Source organism: Anabrus simplex, chromosome 5 (genome assembly GCF_040414725.1).
Source record: "Anabrus simplex isolate iqAnaSimp1 chromosome 5, ASM4041472v1, whole genome shotgun sequence".
Lineage (NCBI taxonomy): Eukaryota > Metazoa > Arthropoda > Insecta > Orthoptera > Tettigoniidae > Anabrus > Anabrus simplex.
Window position 1 is genome coordinate 431,877,218 of NC_090269.1, and position 18,424 is coordinate 431,895,641.

General features: G+C 37.7%; 1 protein-coding gene across 7 annotated transcripts in view; it reads left to right on the plus strand.

The window, feature by feature from the left end:
* LOC136875059 (gastrula zinc finger protein XlCGF57.1) overlaps positions 1–18,424 on the plus strand; it is a 134,818-nt gene that overhangs the window by 70,711 nt on the left and 45,683 nt on the right. For all 7 annotated transcript variants that reach the window (XM_068227970.1, XM_068227972.1, XM_068227968.1 and 4 more), the window contains one exon: positions 5,332–5,414. In XM_068227970.1, coding sequence (XP_068084071.1) covers positions 5,332–5,414 — 83 coding nt within the window. The remainder of the gene's footprint in view (positions 1–5,331; positions 5,415–18,424) is intronic.

Sequence of the window (18,424 nt, forward strand, 5' to 3'; positions counted from 1 at the left end):
CACCTGTATTCATATTTCACAATTTTCGAGATAGCACTTGCCCTTGTATTTAGGCTATAAATGTTTACAGCAAGCTATGCTGGAGCAAATAAAAGCAATACGTGCAATTTAAGACATATTAATTTACATTTTAATTATGATTACTATCATTATCGCATACCAATTTGTTTCGTTGATAATTTCACAGAGAAAATTGTTGGTAAAAGGCAATTGAAAAACTGTAATTCAGTCTCTGGTTTTACATTTTGCGGTGGTTTGTAGCCTGAAACTGCTTTAAATGGTGATTTATTGAAATCAGGATCTGTTGATTAATAATTGGACCAGCCATCAGCATCAGTTACATGTTGGGTTACGGTACACAAGTTGACTATTGCCAGTTCACTTGTAGGTGCCATCAAATGCTATTAGGTATGTTCTTTAGGATATAAGGGGGGGGTAGAGGTGCAAAAATACTGGAGTTTTGTAGAACTACATGACATATACAACATTGAACTTTACACTGTATTTGACAAAAGGAGCACATGGTGACCGTGTTTGTTTACTATTGCTCGCGCCATTGCATGCGTAAGTGGATTGGACACAGCTGACGTCTACACTGCAATCTAAATAATAGATTTTTGACTGACTGTCAAATAGTATCTGGATTTTACAAAGTTCCACGCTGAATCAAAAGATGGCAGTACAGTATAGCATCATGTTTTTTTTTTTTTTTCAGCCAAGAGATGGCAGACAAGCAGTGGGTGATACAAAGTTGTGTCAGGCCTCGCCCGACATGCTACAGGAAAGGGAGTATCATAATGTCGGGCCTCACCCGACAGACGAGGGATAAGGGATAAAGCAGACATTTTGAATGTCATTGGAAAGATGGTACTCAGAGTAAGATAGCCAGTCTTTTAAAACATAATTTTCATATTTTCTTCAAGTAGTTCAAAATCTTATGCTAGGTACTGTATGGCAGCTGGTATTGTTGTAAGCCCCTCCACTGCACAGCATGTGGCAGCTGGTTCCATCACGGTTACTGCTGCCTTACCCTAAACCGAGCTCGATAGCAGCAGTCGCTTATGTGTGGCCAGTATCCAGTATTCGGGAGATAGTAGGTTCGAACCCCCCTGTCGGCAGCCCTGAAAATGGTTTTCCGTGGTTTCCCATTTTCACACCAGTCAAATGCTGGGGCTGTACCTTAATTAAGGCCACGGCTGCTTCCTTCCCACTCCCAGCCCTTCCCTGTCCCATCGTCGCCATAAGACCTATCTGTGTCGGCGCGACGTAAAGCAACTAACCTTACCCTAACTGGATTTTAGCTACGAGCATGGCTATGTGTCGAAGACCTCCAAGGTGAACATACGAACTCATTCCATCAAAATGTCGGTCCAAGATGTTCAGCTTCTGGCAGGTCCTCTTTAGCCTAAACTTTTTCTTCAAAGTATCAATGTAGGAGGCTGTTATTGGCACGGTTCCTCATAATGTGAGCCATATATTCCAGCCTCTTCATTTTAATTGCCTTGATGAACTCAGGTTGACAGCTCTTTGTACAGTGTACTTCCCTATATATTATATTATGCTCCAGCCACGAGATCAGTGGTTTTGAACCCCATTGTCGGCAGCACTGTAGATGGTTTTCTTTGGTTTCTCATTTTTGCATCAGGCAAATTAGTTAAGATGCAGTGGAAGGCGTTAAGGACTTGGTACGGGCATACATAGAGAGTGCAAACGACGACATTTTATAATCCAGCCGTTACGAAACATACTATCTTATCGTAAATTTGTAGCATTCATCTTGAGAAGATTTCACACATCCTTCCAAAAATTATACGTATCTCAGTATGTTAACCGCTTGTCACTTTTTCCACATATAGAACTCTTAATGTTGCATGTTTCATCATTTTGTGCCGCCATGTCTTTTTCACTTTTGCTGACTGTGTCAGTTACTTATTCATCTCCTTCGCTTGCGGTACCAGTATTGCATCCATCACTGTCTCCATTTTAGTCCAGGTCACTTTGAACATTTGTGAGGCATGTTGGTCTGGTAAACCTTCACATGAAATGTGCTGGCCTTCAATTTTCTTCATGTGCTCGGGTATTCCATGTCTTCATACACCTGAATCCTGGAATGAGAATAATTTTTCAGATAGTGTGTGTGTGTGTGTGTGCTGCTTTCACAGTTTATAAAAAACTGTAATTTTGCGCAATTTTGTTTACCGGGTGAGTTGGCCTTGCATTTGGGGGTGTGCAGCTGTGAGCTTGCATCCGGGAGATAGTGGGATCAAACCCCACTGTCAGCAGCCCTGAAGATGGTTTTCTGTGGTTTCCTATTTTTCACACCAGGCAAGTGAGAAATTAATTCCCCCCTATGTCACTTTAAGTAATTTGTGAAGTAATTTCACTGTGATAATCTGTGTTTTCTGGCCAGATTTTGGTCTTACATAGTGATTTGATGCAAAACTGTCCTGCCCCTGTTTTGGTACGATGTAAAACAAATATATATATATATATATATATATATATATATATAAAAAGAATTTTATTTAAAGTGGGTATTCTTTTAACAGCAATGGTGAAATTAGTTACCATGCCATGTCTATCAAAATTGTCTAAAGTGGCCTTCGAACATCTTCTTGGCCTTTCCTTGCAAGGTGTTTAAATTGACTAGGATTCACCTGCCTGGACATTTTTTCGCTTCATTCTTGATTTGTTGGACGGAAGTAAACGATACGCCAGTTACATTGACCACTAGTTTCAGCGCTCGTTTGGGTTTCATTGGAGGACCAATCACAGCTTCTTGTTTTCATTAATTGTTGGACAGTAGCAACCACTTCAGAGGTTTGACGATGTAACTTGCTTGCACCGGTGGCATCTTCAACTCTAAATGTTTTGCAACAGGGTAATACCAGCTGAGTGTTTTGTCAGATATGCTGGCAGCTGACTTAGCGAGGCCAGGCACACTACGCATCTTGTTTACAACTTCATAGACTGTAGTGACTAGTTCTTGAAATCCCAGAATGCAGTCTGCCTTGAAGACCGTGTCATCACGTACTGGTTCTATATGCTGTTGGAATGTACGCTATTAAGCTTCGTACCTTTTTGCAGTCACTTCAGTGCTTCAGTCTGTATCTACTCTGAGTAGATGTTCAACAGGAGAGGGAATAGCATTCATCCCTGCCTTACTCCTTGCATTACTGGTAATAATTTGGAAGTCTTTCTCATCTGTTCCAGTTTCCTTGAGTTCTTCATACATTTACCATGCTGACATGATCCAGAGATTTTCCTTTGTCCACTAAGCAAACATAGTGACTGATGTCTCTGATTCATTGGGAAAGAACTTGAATTGCAAACAGTGCCTCACATGTTCCTAGATCATTAGGGGAAACCAAGGGGTGTTTTGCTGAGGTTCTTGCATTTCTGATGGATTCCACAATAGATGATTTTGAGGAATATCTGCAGTACATAGTCCATGAGCCGGATTATCCTGAGCCTTCATACTTCTTGACCCTGGCATTTTCTGAGTTGAATCATGAAGTTAAACACCATCCGGACTGTGGTTGTTATGTGTTTATTGTAGGCCTTATTTTTCAATACCAAAAGCATTCTGATACCATTTTGACCCGTAATTTTAATCATTTCTGCTTTAATTTCATCTGGACTCGTATCCTTCTTTGCCAACATAATTTAGAGTTTAACCTCCTCTATCATGAACTCTGGTCATTCAACTGCCTGTATTTTTGGGTGTCTAGGGTATTGGCTGTCCTTGGAAAGTACTTGGATATATTTCTCCCATACATCAGTTTGCCTTCATTTTCTAGGGCTAATTGACCACCTTTGATAATGGTTCAGAAAGTTTTTCTGTTTTCAGCCACCTGTGACCTCTTTAATCTCCATATGTGCAGTCCATTGAAAATATCACCACCCATTGTGGCTTCCTTTGGTACTCTCAACCTTCTTTCTGATCTATTTTATGGATAGGCCTATATCAGAAGAATCTCCAGTTTCATGCATCCGTTACTATAGGCTGTTCCTTGAAGCTTGGTTGTCGTGAACAAATCGGGTTGCCTTTCCTGTATAACATTTAACGTAAGAGTCTATAATACTAGGGGACTTATCCTTAGATGCAGGTGATTCTGAAGAGACTCATCTGGGAAGAACTGAGCCTAGAGAGTTTCAAGGGCAGTTTTACCCATGTACTTTGGAACCTTGATTTCTTTTTAGCAGAATTTGCTACACAACTTGTTGTTTGCTTGTTGTTTTAAGGGACCTAACATCAAAGGTCATCGGCCTTGCTACACAAGACAATGGGATATTTGTTATGCTCCTTCATGTTTCATTAAAAAGATTTAGATTGATGAATTCAATTGGCCATTGCTTGATGAAATGCTTGATAAAATTTAACCAAATTGAAACCCTTCACCTTTGAATAGAACGGTTAAAGTTCCCTTCAGTGGAAGCAACGTGTAAAGTTTCTCTTTTTCGTAAAACCCGTGAGATAACTTGAATCTAAACATTGTGTACAAAGCCAAGTCTTTGTCAGTCGAGTAATAATTTTTAATAATTTTAGGCTGTTCTTATCATGTTCAATCTGTCTGAACACAGTTCTTTAAAGAAACCCATGGTACTACCACCTTATTGAGCATTGGCCTGCCAGGTGACCACTGCTCAGCCTGAAGGCCTGCAGTTTATAAATTATTGTGTGGTCAGCACTATAAGGCCCCTTGGCCATCAATGCTTGGCTTTTTAGACTAGGGATGCGCGCGCACACGCTCACGCGCTCTCTCTCTCTCTCTCTCTCTCTCTCTCTCTCTCTCTCTCTCTCTCTCAGTTAACTACTTCATTCTTCTCATGTAGCTTACTGGACTGCAAACTAGCCCATAGATTCTAGTAATACTCCAGAATTTTCCGAGAATCAAACCCAGGGCAAGAGATTTACCTCCTTCAAGTTGAAATTTTTTTATTTGATGATCATAGTCATTTGTGGGAATGCATCAAACAAGTTAAAAGTCATTTAAGAAAACGTAATAGTATGAACATAATGATAGAACACTGTGGGAAGAGAAGAGATGTGGAGATTGTCCTCGTACTTTCATCTTTCTCTTCTTCTAAATCTCCCTCCTCCAGTGCTGTCTTTTTATCTTATTATGAGTTAGTTTTCTTGTTCCTATTCTTCATATAATTATCACACTGGTTCATTTCTTTTTTGCATTGGGAGAATAAATTGTCATTTTTATTGTGCTATTATGAAATTTATTTTGTCAACTATGTCGTGTTTATTTATGAACTTTTACTCTAGTTACCTCATTACGCTATATTTCTTACTTTGCTTTGCATATTTGTTTCTTACAGCCTTTTACAGATGTTAAGGATGAAATATGCATAGATGAACACACAGTTTGCCAGCTCATCCCATCTTTGAAAGAAGAAGATAAGTGAGTAAAGTATAGCTTAATTAGATCTTACTGTCTTAGTTGGGGTTGAACCATGATCTTATGATCCAGTGGCTGAAACTCTGAGCCATGCTAAAATGGCATGTTCATAAAAATGATGTTTCCCATATTGCAAAGGGCTTGTATCAGCCTCGCCTTGATTAAGTTAAGTGTTTCCATGACTGTACCAGTGAGGGCAGCACCCTCTGTCATGAGCACGGAAGATCATTCTTTTGGCGAGACTGTTGTTTTATCTCTTTGGAGCGAATCTTTGCATTGTTATGTGTGTGGAATATAAACATGGACCCCACAAAGATTGGAGTGGCGTTTTTATGCCATAAATGGGTTTTTAATAGATTTAAACTTGACCCATACTACCATCCTTCTTGTTATTTTTATTATTGATATTACAGGTATGGTAATCCTGGTATTTATATAATTTGTACGGTTCTGTTTGCCATTTGCCTCTTCTAATGATGGCCAATTGATGTGCGTCCTTGTGCTCTATAGCGAGAATGGGCTGTGTGTCTGTTGTTGACGTCTTCGTGATGTGTTCATAGCTGGGTCTCTGATTGATTTATTTTAGTGCACTACATTGTAAAGTATTTTGCCATCGAATGAATGTATGCCCCGCGTGTCGACTAGAAGATCAATTTGTGTCGTACGAAGTGCGTAAACTGATGAGTTTATGCGTGACCGCTGGGTCCCTATTATCCCACTGCTAATTGTCTGCACCATGCACGCTATCTCTGACATGTAAAACCTTTGTTTGTGACCATGAAAGTCATAGTATATGAGTTGCTGTTCGACTTATTAACTGGAGCAATTGCTCGTATTGTTTGCCGATACCGGCAATGTCCGAATGTTTGAGCGTGTGTGGGTGAGTGGAAGGAGAGAAAGTATGACGTACCGGTCAGCTCAATTTATATTTTGACCTTGTTTCTGAGCCTCATGCTTGTTGCCGGTACGTTGATATTTATTTTGCCTTGGTCTCCGTCCTGGTCGCTTGCATGCCCACGAGGCCGCCATGTTGTTTTATTATATTCAGGCTATGTGCATGCCTGTTTTCTCTTTGGGTTTGAATTTTGTTTCTTTGGTCCAGAGATGTTTCTCTCTCTGCTATGTTTGTGATCTTTCATGTTTATTTTAGCTTCTCTTGGTTTTTATTTTTTTCTCTTTTCTGCTCCTCGCTGTGTGGGAACTTCGATCTGTGGTAATTGTTGAGACGATGTGGAAGTAAAATAGATGCATATGTTAAGAATTTTATTATTCTCGTGGAAAGAATGACCGAGTTGATCCGTGTAGATTGTATTCACATTATCACGTTATGTAGCGAGATTGCAATTGAGACGGTGAGCCCATCGTATGAATAATTTAAGCTTGATGTTTGGGAAGCTGTGCTCGGGCATAAATGTTAGGACTCCAGTTGGATGAACTCTGCACATGTACGTATCCTTTCTTTTAATTGCTGGCTTAATTTCTTGTGTTTTTTTGTTTCTTTTTTAAATTTTATTATCTCAATAAACCCTCATTTAAATTTAGTTTGAGTTTTATTGCTAGTGGCCTTAGTCTTTTTTCCATTCTGTATTGAAATGAGGGTTGTTTCCAGTTCAGGGCAGTGTCATTGGCCTTTCCTAGTCGCAGTCCTCACCTCAAATCTCCCGACGTGTGTGATTTATCGTGACGTAGATTGTCGGTAAGGGAGGGGGTGCAGCTCAACTCCCACACTGAATCACGGAGGCTAGTGTATTTTGTTTACTCTTCTTCACCTTTATCGCCTCATTATAAACAGTGCTCTGCGCATTTTGATACATTTAATTGTGTTAATGGCAAGTCTTTATTGCGTCTGACTATTAAATTGGACTGCTCCTGCTCTTTCACAGTCGTCGTTCACATCTGGTCCTTGAAGTAAGAGCTGATTTCTTCATAATGTGGTGATCTTAAGCAGTCTGTAGTGTAAGTACAAATACCACTCGCTCACTTATTACAATATTGCAAGAGTCACCAGACCAATAAGACTGAAATATTGTTGTGAGGAACAGGTCAAACACCTGTTTCAGAATTAGGGGAGTAAACGCAAAACAAAAGTGGGAAATGGTTCATAGTGACAGGTTTGACTTGGCATCCTCAGTGTTCACGGTTGTGGGAAGTTTGTTGCTAACTTTGCCTCTTGTCTGGCTGCATTGTTTGAAAGTCAAGCAATCTAATGTTTGGTTTTGCAGGAATGTTATTCTCAAATATTTAAATCTGCAACTAATCACAACTAAATAACCAGAATAGCGTTTTCTAGTTTCAGTTCTTTCATCAGTAACATAAGTCAGATAATAAATTCCTTCATTAATTCGGTAATAAATCCCAAATAATAAGCTTCTTAGATAAAAAGGTTGTAGTTAAATTGCAAGAGGTCCATAAAACTGGCATTAAATCACAAATATTGAGTCGGTGTGTTTCAGAATCATGAATAACCTCAAATACACAACTGACTTCTGCACATCACCATTCCCTCCAAGGCTGTGCAGTATTCTAAGTGAATATTTGTAAAGGTCAGTGCAGTCCACCCAGCAGACACGTGGAGTGCGTTCAGTTTAAAGGAAGTCCAGGCTCTGATATTTAGTCCGCACCACCCGACCAACAATGCCGGGAGATAACAAACGTTACATTTGGGATTATAATTGTGAAATAATCAACGATATGTTGTCATGTTGAGTATTGAGACTTTCCATTCTATTTAAGAGCAGGATAGGGTCACTTTGTACACCTCATGTAAATCAACTGCATCGTTGGCCCTCATCTTAGAACTTTTCTCACAGTTCTTCCCTAAGTACAGGGATGGGCTTTATTTTTTTATTTCATCCCTTGACCCAGTGCATAGTGAGGAGCTTTATGTTCCCTTCAACTGTGGAGGAGCATGTAATTGCATCATTGAATGACTTACGACAAAGCCAAGCTGTGTGATAGTCTGTAGATGCCAGCTAGCCATTAGTGGCCTTGTTTACATGTCTCCTACTTAAGACCCCCTAAGAACCTTTTTCACTTTGACTGAAAATCACTTGTATGGCACAGCATTTGACAGGCCAGCAGTGTTTGCGGTTTATGAGGAGAGTGTGGCAGTACATGGCATCACTGTTGATACTATGAAAATTACCAGTGTTTAATTAGTTCAGACATGTTCAGTGTAATGACACATCAGGACAAAGTATCACATGACTTGGTCCTTTTCATGTAAGCAATCAAGTGGAGTGGGTAAGTTTTGTCACGATTTTCTGTCTGCACCAGGCAGTGCACTGTCGCCATCAGACTACTTCAGGTCCCATAAGAACACATGGCAGGCTTCTCAATCGTGAGGTGCATGGTATATTATTAATAATAATATTATTAAGTTCACATGAAGCAAGATGTGCCGGTGGAATGGCAGAGAACAATTTAGAAATTGAAAGCATCCATATGACCGGACTTCTGTTATGGAACACTGGAGTACTAACGCCCAATTTTGTGGAATGGAGCTGTTCATGACATGGACATGTGTTGGCAGCTTAGGATGAGATGCTGGACACGGTAGCACTATATTATACGCTGAACATTGAGATAGCAGTTGTACCCCTACTACGTGCACAGTGTTCAACACTTCGAAGAAGCAGATATTCACTGTAGACTATAATTTGGTCAAAGGTTCTTGAGAAGACAACAAGAGAGAGATTTTCTCACAAAAAATTAACCTGCTGATGAGTCATGATTCACACATACAGGATTTCTAAATTTTCTTATCACCGATATATGGAGTGAAGAAAACCTGCATGATCGTGATCGACATAGGTTCTTATTGTACTAGTAGGTAGGAATCAGGGATAGAATCATTGGCCCTTTCATACTCCCACTACATTTAACCGGCCAGCAGTATTTGCACTTCCTAATTGAAACTTTGCTAGAGGCTAGAGATGATATTCTGCTGCACATACGAAGAGATATCCTCTTCACGATGGCATGGCCCCTCACATTTCTCAGTCTTGAGGGAGTACTTAGAGGCAGCATTCTCTGGCCGTTTAATTGGTTGGAATTCTCGATTTCAATGGCTGGTATGAAGTCTTGAACTAAATCCATCAGATTTTTATATCTGGGGCCATATGAAGGAACTGGTGTACAAGAGTGATATGTATGATCTCATAGAACACTAGAGGAGTGTATTTGGTGCTGTAGCCTCATTATTAAACTATATCAAGACATGTGAACATCTACGAGGTGGTTTGCTTCCTCTGAACAACTTTTGTAAATCGAGGACCTGATTTCCATGTTCAGTTAGTGAGGGAACTGTGCATTTTTTCATTTTTTATTCCTACTAATTTACTTTGATTTGGAATTCTCTTCAGCAAATTGAACTAACATTTACTCATGAAAAATAGGTACCTAATTTTTTAAAGTACATGTATGTTTATTTATTTAAAGGACATTAATCATTTGAATGCAACTTTTTGTAAAGCATAATTGTTCTTAATTGTCCCCTAATTTTATGCAATAAAATTTAAGTCTGAGATATTAGACTGCAGGCTTTTGTCACAATCAGTCATTAAGACAAATTTGTCAGCATAAGCATAAGGGTTTATTATATTTTCACCTGACTGAATCCGTGCCTGCCACTTATTACCTTTCAGCAGATGATCCGTGAAACTATGAACAACAAGGATGAAAGATTACAGCATTGTCTAACCCCTTTAAATACATTGAACCAAGAATTCATTCATCTATCAATTCTCAGTGCAGCCCTGTTGTTCACATAAGTTCAAAACTTGGACTTGATATGAGGTATGTTACTTCCAACATGAATACGACTTTGTCCGCCTTGCCATCTTTCACTCCTGTACAATGAAGCCAGTCTCCCCGACCAGTGTAAAGGCAGCCATTGCTGGAGAAAGGATTCAGCATCTGCAAAAGTGTGCATGGACTCTCTTAGTTTGGCAAGAGTTGACAGGTTGATATTGCATATAAGCCAACTTCTTTTCATGGGTACTGTCTTGGCCCTACTACAGTTTTTGAGAAATTTGCGAACCCATCAGAAAAAGCCAATGATTACATCTATTAGACACTGTTGATATTTTCTAGTGAAGCTTCATCTTGTATCAAATACAGTAATTGAATTATTACCAGAAGAACCATCCTTGAAGTTTGATGGACTTCTGTAATCTTTCTGAACTTGTAACGACCTTCATGAATAAACCTGCAATAACAGTGCTCTGAGGTTCAATTTGCAGGTTTAGGAACTCTGCTTATCCTTCATTTCATTGATTGTGCACTAGTTGTGAGAAGATTATATTTCTGAATGCACTATGTAACACTGCATCTCGCCGGGCTGAGTGCCTCAGGCAGTTGAGGCTCTGGCCTTCTGACCCCAACTTGGCAGGTTCAATTGCAGTGGTATTTGAAGGTGTTTGAATACATCAGCCTCATGTCGATAGATTTACTGGCATATAAAAGAACTCATGCGGGACAAAATTCCAGCACCTTGGTGTCTCCAAAAAATGAAAAAGTAGTTAGTGAAACATAGAAACAATAACATTATTATTAGACAGCATCTCTTTAGAAAGTGGTTAGTTCATAACCAGTCTAAAAGTGTTATGAGTTATACATGTCAGAGGTGCCAGCTATTACACATTGTCCTCATTATTATTACGGATTTCATCTCACGATTACGCGGTCAAAGGGGAAATTATTACGGAAAAGCTGACATTATCACGAAAATTATCATGAAGGAAGGAGCATGCTTTGGACTTGACAAGAAATTTTTCTTGGATGAGGAGGCGATTACTGATAATCCACTTCAAAGTCGGCACCTCTGACATGTATACAAACCTCTGCAATTAGCTGTAGAGTCTATCTTATATTCTTGCATAACTAATGCCCTTGCATAATTTGTGCATCCCAGTATTGTTGGGTCCAATGTGAAGAAAATGAAATGTTTACGCAGCTCTGGATGCATTTCAAAATAATCACCTACTCTCTTAGTAGCCTTCCTATTGTGAAACTCTGCATTCCAAATACCGGGTAATGTGCTGTTATCAGCCAGTATGAAATACTACTGCAGTAGTTCATTGAGAGAATCATACAGTCTGGAACAAACTTATTTTACCAGTGCTTTGGGTATGGGGAATGCAAGTTTTGTGATCTAAAAATTGTTTGCTAGTCCACAGTGAGCAAATGTTCAATTAATACTGCATCATATAAACTTGCAATGATCAGTTATGCCAAAACATAAGGGAATAGGGCAGCAGGCCGTAAGTATTCACTGTCTGAGTGCAACGTGCGCTACCACGGTAGTAGAGAAGTGCACTTCAACTGACCTACAAATCTTGCAAAGCTTTTCGTCAAGCGGCAAGTTTCCAAAAGTAGGGGAGGATCTGCTTAAACCATGAGAGGTCACACACGGAGTTTTTATCGGGGCTCTAAATAATTACTCATGTTACAATGGTTAAACATTTTAGGGTCCACCTATTCAATACAATAATAATGTTGTTTAGATGTAATTACAACATTCTAAATTTGTTTAGGACTAGTTTCAACACATTTTTTCATCATCCTCAGATGTACAAAGACATTGGAAAACAGGCAAATTACATAAAACTCACGATAAATATTAAATTTTACACAAGATAAAAACCCTATGACGTCTACATTAAAACGACACGTTATAAAACTTTAAATTACAATGTTTAACTGTTCTTTCTTTTCCAACAATTTGAAGACTTGCGATTCAAATATACTTGATGTTGAATAACAATTCTCAATATGATTCATGTTCTTGTTGACATACAGTACTTGGTTCAAGATATTTGGTTTGTGATCCACAATAGGTTGTGTTTTGAAACAATTTATACATTAAATCATTTATGGATCTTAAACTGCGTTTCTCACGCGAAGTCATCTTAAAATAAACATGAATATAAACAGCTGAACAAGATTTGAGTTTGATATTCTTCTATATCTAAGGTCTTTGAGGTGGCAACATATAAATAAATCCTTAAGATGTAAACAGGAACTGCATTCCCAGTTCAAATGTGGAACCTGTGAATAATAAAAAAAACCACGAATAATAATTCGAAGTGGAATGTTTTAAGACCCTATTCAATAATATACAGTGAAATACCAGTATAACAAAAGTTTGGGGACCTCTGAAATTAATTTGTGATACTGAAATAACTCAATTTTTAAGAACTCACCTAGTATTAAATCCAGGCTGAAGGTCTTCAGTGTTAGGCCCCTTTAAATAAGAAGCATCATCAAGTATTATATCTGTTAGTTATTGTTGTTTTGAAGGGCAGAACTGCAAGGTCATCTGCCCTGTTATATCCATTGCAGGATTTATGTAACTTCAAAATACCATTATGAATTACAGTATTGACAGTTGTTTTCAGAAAATCTTTTTACATTGTACCATCAAGTCTACACATTGTTCCAGAACCTCATTCTTTGTATAAGTATGTGATTATCTTCTGAACAGATCAAGACACAAAAGCTTGTTCCAAATAGTCACCAACACTGCACATGAATTTAAAACAGATTCTGGCACATCACTTCATGACACAAGAAAATCTTGAAGGCTACGTGCCATGTTCCTTGCCTGCGGAAGAGTCAAGCTCAGTCAGTCATAATCATTTTGGGGGTTGTCTTCCTCTTCCTCCTCATCACATGGATCTCTATCATTCATAATGTCCTCCATAATTTCCTCATTGGTGATTTCTTTGTGAACTATTACATCACTGTCTACATTGATGTAGTCGATAAGATTTACTATAGATGACACATCCAACGTTGTACACATACGCTTCCAATTCTCCTCACTTTCCACATCATCAAACACTTCACTTTCTGTGACGGCTTCTGTAAAAATCACTCCAGCTTTTCTGAAGTAGTTTGTGACGATGTCTGCATTGTACATTGTACAGCATTCGACGGACCACATGTGCTCGGTAATGCCGCTTTACTGCATGAATTATACCCTGATCCAGCGGATGCAGAATTGAAGTTGTATTTGGAGGCAAAAATAAAACTTTTACATGCTCCAAATGGTGTGGCACACAATTATGAGAAGAGCAATTGTTCAATAATAGAAGAATTCTCCTCTTTTCGGCCTTCATCCAACATTCCAAGTCCAACAACCATAGAATAGCACAGATGTCATCCATGCCCCAGAGTTGTGTTTGTATTCACAAGGCAGATGTTGCACCCCCTTGAAGCACCTTGGCTTCCCAAACTTCCCGATTATGAGAGGCTTCAGTTTGTCCGTCCCTGTGGAATAGGTACGCAAAAGAGCCGTGACATATTCTTTTAAACGTTTGCCCCCAAAACACTTATTTCCCTTGAAATCAAGGGTTTTGTTCAGCATTAGCTTATAAAATAATGCAGTTTTGCTGCATTATAAATGTCTGCTGTGAATATTCCTCCTAGGCATCCTGGATTTTTTAGAGGACACTGTAATAGTTAATGGAAACAAATTCATAATATACATTATTGGTCTAGATACGTAGATGAAGTAGTTCTGGATGAGTGGGCAACAGACGCGACTGCTACCTTAGAAAAACTCAATAGTATAGACCCACATATTAAGTTCACATTGGAATCATAAAAGAATGGCTCAATTAATTTCTTAGATTTAACAATCAATAGACTACCTTAATCTTTTACATTCAACATTTTTAGAAAGTCCACATAGGCAGATTTTACCATAAGACAGGATTTGTTACAGCCACAAGCCCAAAAAGAGCTACATATAGTAGTCGATCACACTTTTAGAATCCCAATGTCAAAAGCTGATTTGAACACCATCCGCTCTATACCTTATGCTAACGGCTATAAAGGAGCTCTCATCGAACGTATAATCGATAAGATTAGATATCGCCTGCAGACCATGCTAGAATATGATTCTTACTCAACCTTCACATTTAATAACGATATTTATAAGGTCACTAATATACTTATTAAGAATAAAGTAAAGATATCCTTTTGTGCTGAAAATAGGAGTATTGAGGTGTTACATAATTCAACCTCTATAAATAAATCCAATCCTTATCTCAAGTTAGAAGTAGATAGGTTTCAGTGTATTGACTGTGACTCAGGCAAATTAGGCGCAACTTTAAGATAAGATATGCTGAACATGTTAATGCCATGAGATATAATAGATTCTCCACGGTAGGACAACACCTCCATGAATTAAAACAATTTCACAAGTATGGAGCAAGACATTCAGATACTAGAGACTTTAAGTAAAGGATCGTTGCTGGATGCTTCTGAATTCTGTTACATCCACATAGACCAGTATTTCAGTTCAAATCTTTATCTAAATGATATATCCGAGAGGTCAAAAGTTCTCTTTGATTTCGTTATAGCATTTCTCAAAAATGTTCAAATTCCAAACAAGAGTTTAATTTTACACATTATGCACAACAAGTTTTCTCAATATTCGTGTCATCAGCCACACCCCGCCAGATCTCCTCCACATGACTGCTCCACATGCCCTTCTACCTACCCCTATCGCCTCTCACTTGTCCCTGACTCAAGCCTTTCATAGCTTACTGTACTTCATGTACAATACACTCGGTCTACGGCCCCTTGGGGTGAGTCTTATAAACACTTATATTATTGAGTTGGGTCTAAAATCTTTCTGCTTCAAATTATTATTAGTGGTTTTTATTATTCACAGGTTCCGCATTTGAACTGGGAAACACAGTTCCTGTTTACGTCTTAAGGATTTATTTATATGTTTCCACCTCAAAGGCCTTAGGTATAGAAAAATATCGCTAAACTCAAATCTTATTCAGCTGTTGATATTCACATTTACTTTAAGATGGCTTCACGTGAGAAATGCAGTTTAAGAACCATAAATGAATTAATGTGTAAAATGTTTTAAAATGCAAGCTATTTTATTATTGTGGATCACAAACCGAACTGAGTGCTGTATGTCCACAGGGACAGGAATCATCTTGAGAATTGTTACTCTACATCCAGTATATTAGACTCGCAAGTCTTCAACTTGTTGGAAAAGGAAGAACAGATTGTAATTTAAGGTTTTATTATGTGTTGTTTTAATGTAGACATCATACCTAAAATTTAGTATTTATAATGAGTTTTATATAATTTGCCTGTTTTCTGATTTCTTAGTACAGCTGAGGATGACGCAAAAATGCGTCAAATCTAGTCCTGAATAAATTTAGAATCTTTCAATTACATCTAGACAACATTATTATTGTATTGAATAGGTAGACCCTAAAAAGTTTAATCATTGTAATCTCGGTTCAATATAGGCAGAAAATGAAATTTGTTATGTTAACTAATTACTAATATGTAATGTCATAGGATTGTGCTTACAGGCTGTCCCTTTCAATATGTTTCCCTCAAACTATCAGCTAGTGGTGGGGGAAGTTTTAGCCTGGCAACAATCACATTGTCAGTGTGAACGCACTTTACGTGAATGTCTGGACTATTCCTCCGTGTGCGACACTGCAGTAAGCCAGTGTTTTCATTCATTTGTGACCTTTTATGTTATGGAAATTATTCAAACATTTATGGTCGGTGTGTAAATATTTCAGTAGTGTAGTGCTATCTGATGTTCTGTGTTATCATAGAAGAAAAAACAAAAGAAGTCGGAGACTGCTGGAGAGATTAGAACATGAGGAGCAGCAAGGACTACTAAATGCAAATAAGGAAGTCTATTTCGAAGACGGTTATTCACTAAAGAGGCACATGAGATGCCAATTGATGATGCCGATGTGTTGGAAGAGGATTCCCATTCTGAAATTTGTTACTTAATTACAGGAATTAGATAAACTAGATGAAGTAAATGTAATAAACCAACCTGTGTGCTACTGGAAGAGGTGGGAAAAGATACTAGAACGTTCACACACACTGCCTAAAAATGTTAGGACTCTTGCTCGAAATAAAATACTTACATATTTACCTCAAGTGCGGAGGCAAGCCACTGAAACGTGCACTCCACTAAATGTATGGAAACGTTTCCACTTTTTTCCAGAATATTCGTTTAATGTCAACCTAGTCAATACTTACAATACCACATTTTGTGGTTAGATAATTATAAAAAATAGACAGATCGTGAACATGTTTCGCCCTTTCTAATGGGCATCATCAGCACAATGGATAACCTTAAAACAAATGATTACAATTAAGACTGTTTACAACTATTAGACTTATAAAATTGTGATATTAAAAGTTATTTTCGATATGATAAAAAAAGTTTGATGTGAATATTACAAAAACAAGTTAAAACAATTGTAGTACAATTTTACAATATTGTCAAAAAAAAATTATTTGTTAATATTCGTGAGAAGTTTGTCAATCGGCATTCGTCTGGAATTGAAATGGATCCTTTTCTTTTAACTTTGGGTGAAAGTCAATATTATAATAGTGTTCACCAGCAAGTAGAATTTGCAGAATAGAATATATAAAAAACATATGTCCTATGGTAGAAAATTAGGTCAGGAATGATCATTTGGTGTTTCTTCTTGAATTAAATTGGTTAAATTCATTCAGGTAAGAGTACGTTAAAATAGAATATACGTTGAAAATTTTATCCGATGTACTGTTTGAAATATCTATCACTTTGACAGTAGTCTTCCATTTGTTGTGTAAATCTCTGTGGTTAGAATGTTGATAAACTGCAAAGAAATATAAAAACGTATTTAATGTGTATGTATATAATGGATGTGGTTGTATAGTGTTACGGGTTACGTAAAAATGTATACTTACTCGAATGCCGTAAAGTGCCTATCTTGTTCTGTTATTAACGTTAGCCTGACTGGCGTTCCTGCTGCGTGTGTTGTATGGGTGTGGTGGAGGGAGGGGAACGGGTTGAGGGAGGGAAGAAATGGGCGGAGTAATACATACTGGTATCGGTACGGGAGGGGGATTGTTCGGAGGGGGAATTGTAGGTTTAGTATTCGAGGGGGTAGATGGAGTTTTTGAATTCGCAACTTTTAATATATGCGGAATTTTCTATTAATGTGTATAAAGAACTCTTAATCTCCGTGTCGTCATTAAGGTTATGATCTTTATTAAACGTTTTGTCCAGATAAATATAAATATTTTCCAATTCATTTAGTAATTTTCCTTTGTTAGTATTCCTTATTATTGTCAGATCATTTTCTATTGAGGTAAAATGGTGGCCCGATTCCTTCATGTGTGTACTCATAGCGGAATATTTGTTATGTTTGTCTGCATTGAAATGTTCCATATATCTTGTAATAAAGCTTCGCCCAGTCTGGCCAACGTATGAATAACCACACTGCGAACATGTCAACCTGTATACTCCTGAACTTAAATATTTGCTGTTACTATTATTACTTATTTTATTATAATTAAAAAATATGTTCTGTGTAGTATTAGTTGTTCTGTAAGCTAGGTTTATATTATACTTGTTGAAGTTATTAGTAATTTGGTGGATTGTTGGGCTATTATATGTGAAAACGGCATGCTTATTTCTGTTAGGCTTATCTGGTTTGAGGTTAGTGGATAGCTTGTTTTTTATTTTATATATCAGACGGTTTATCATTTCAATTTTGTATCCATTGGTTACTGCAAGATTTCTTATGTAATTTAATTCAGTTTTCAAATTTTTGGGAGATAAGGGGATTCTTAAGGCTCGATATATTAGGCTGTAAGAAGATGCCTGTTTTTGTGTTGCAGAATGTAGTGAAGAATTATTTATTGTAATTGATGAGTGTGTAGGCTTTCTGTAAATTTGATATTCAAAGGAGTTATTAGATCGTGTAACTTTTATATCCAAAAAATTTAACGAGCCTCCTTCTTCATCTTCTTTTGTAAAATTTACGTTGGGGTTGATCTTGTTTAATTCATTTAATATTTCATTACTATTGGTGACATTCTTGTCAATTATGACAAATGTGTCATGTACAAACCTTAACCATAAACTAATTCCTTTTATGTTAGTTCTAATTTGTGTGTGCTCTATTGTATCCATATAGATATCAGCCAGGATACCCGAAATAGGGTCTCCC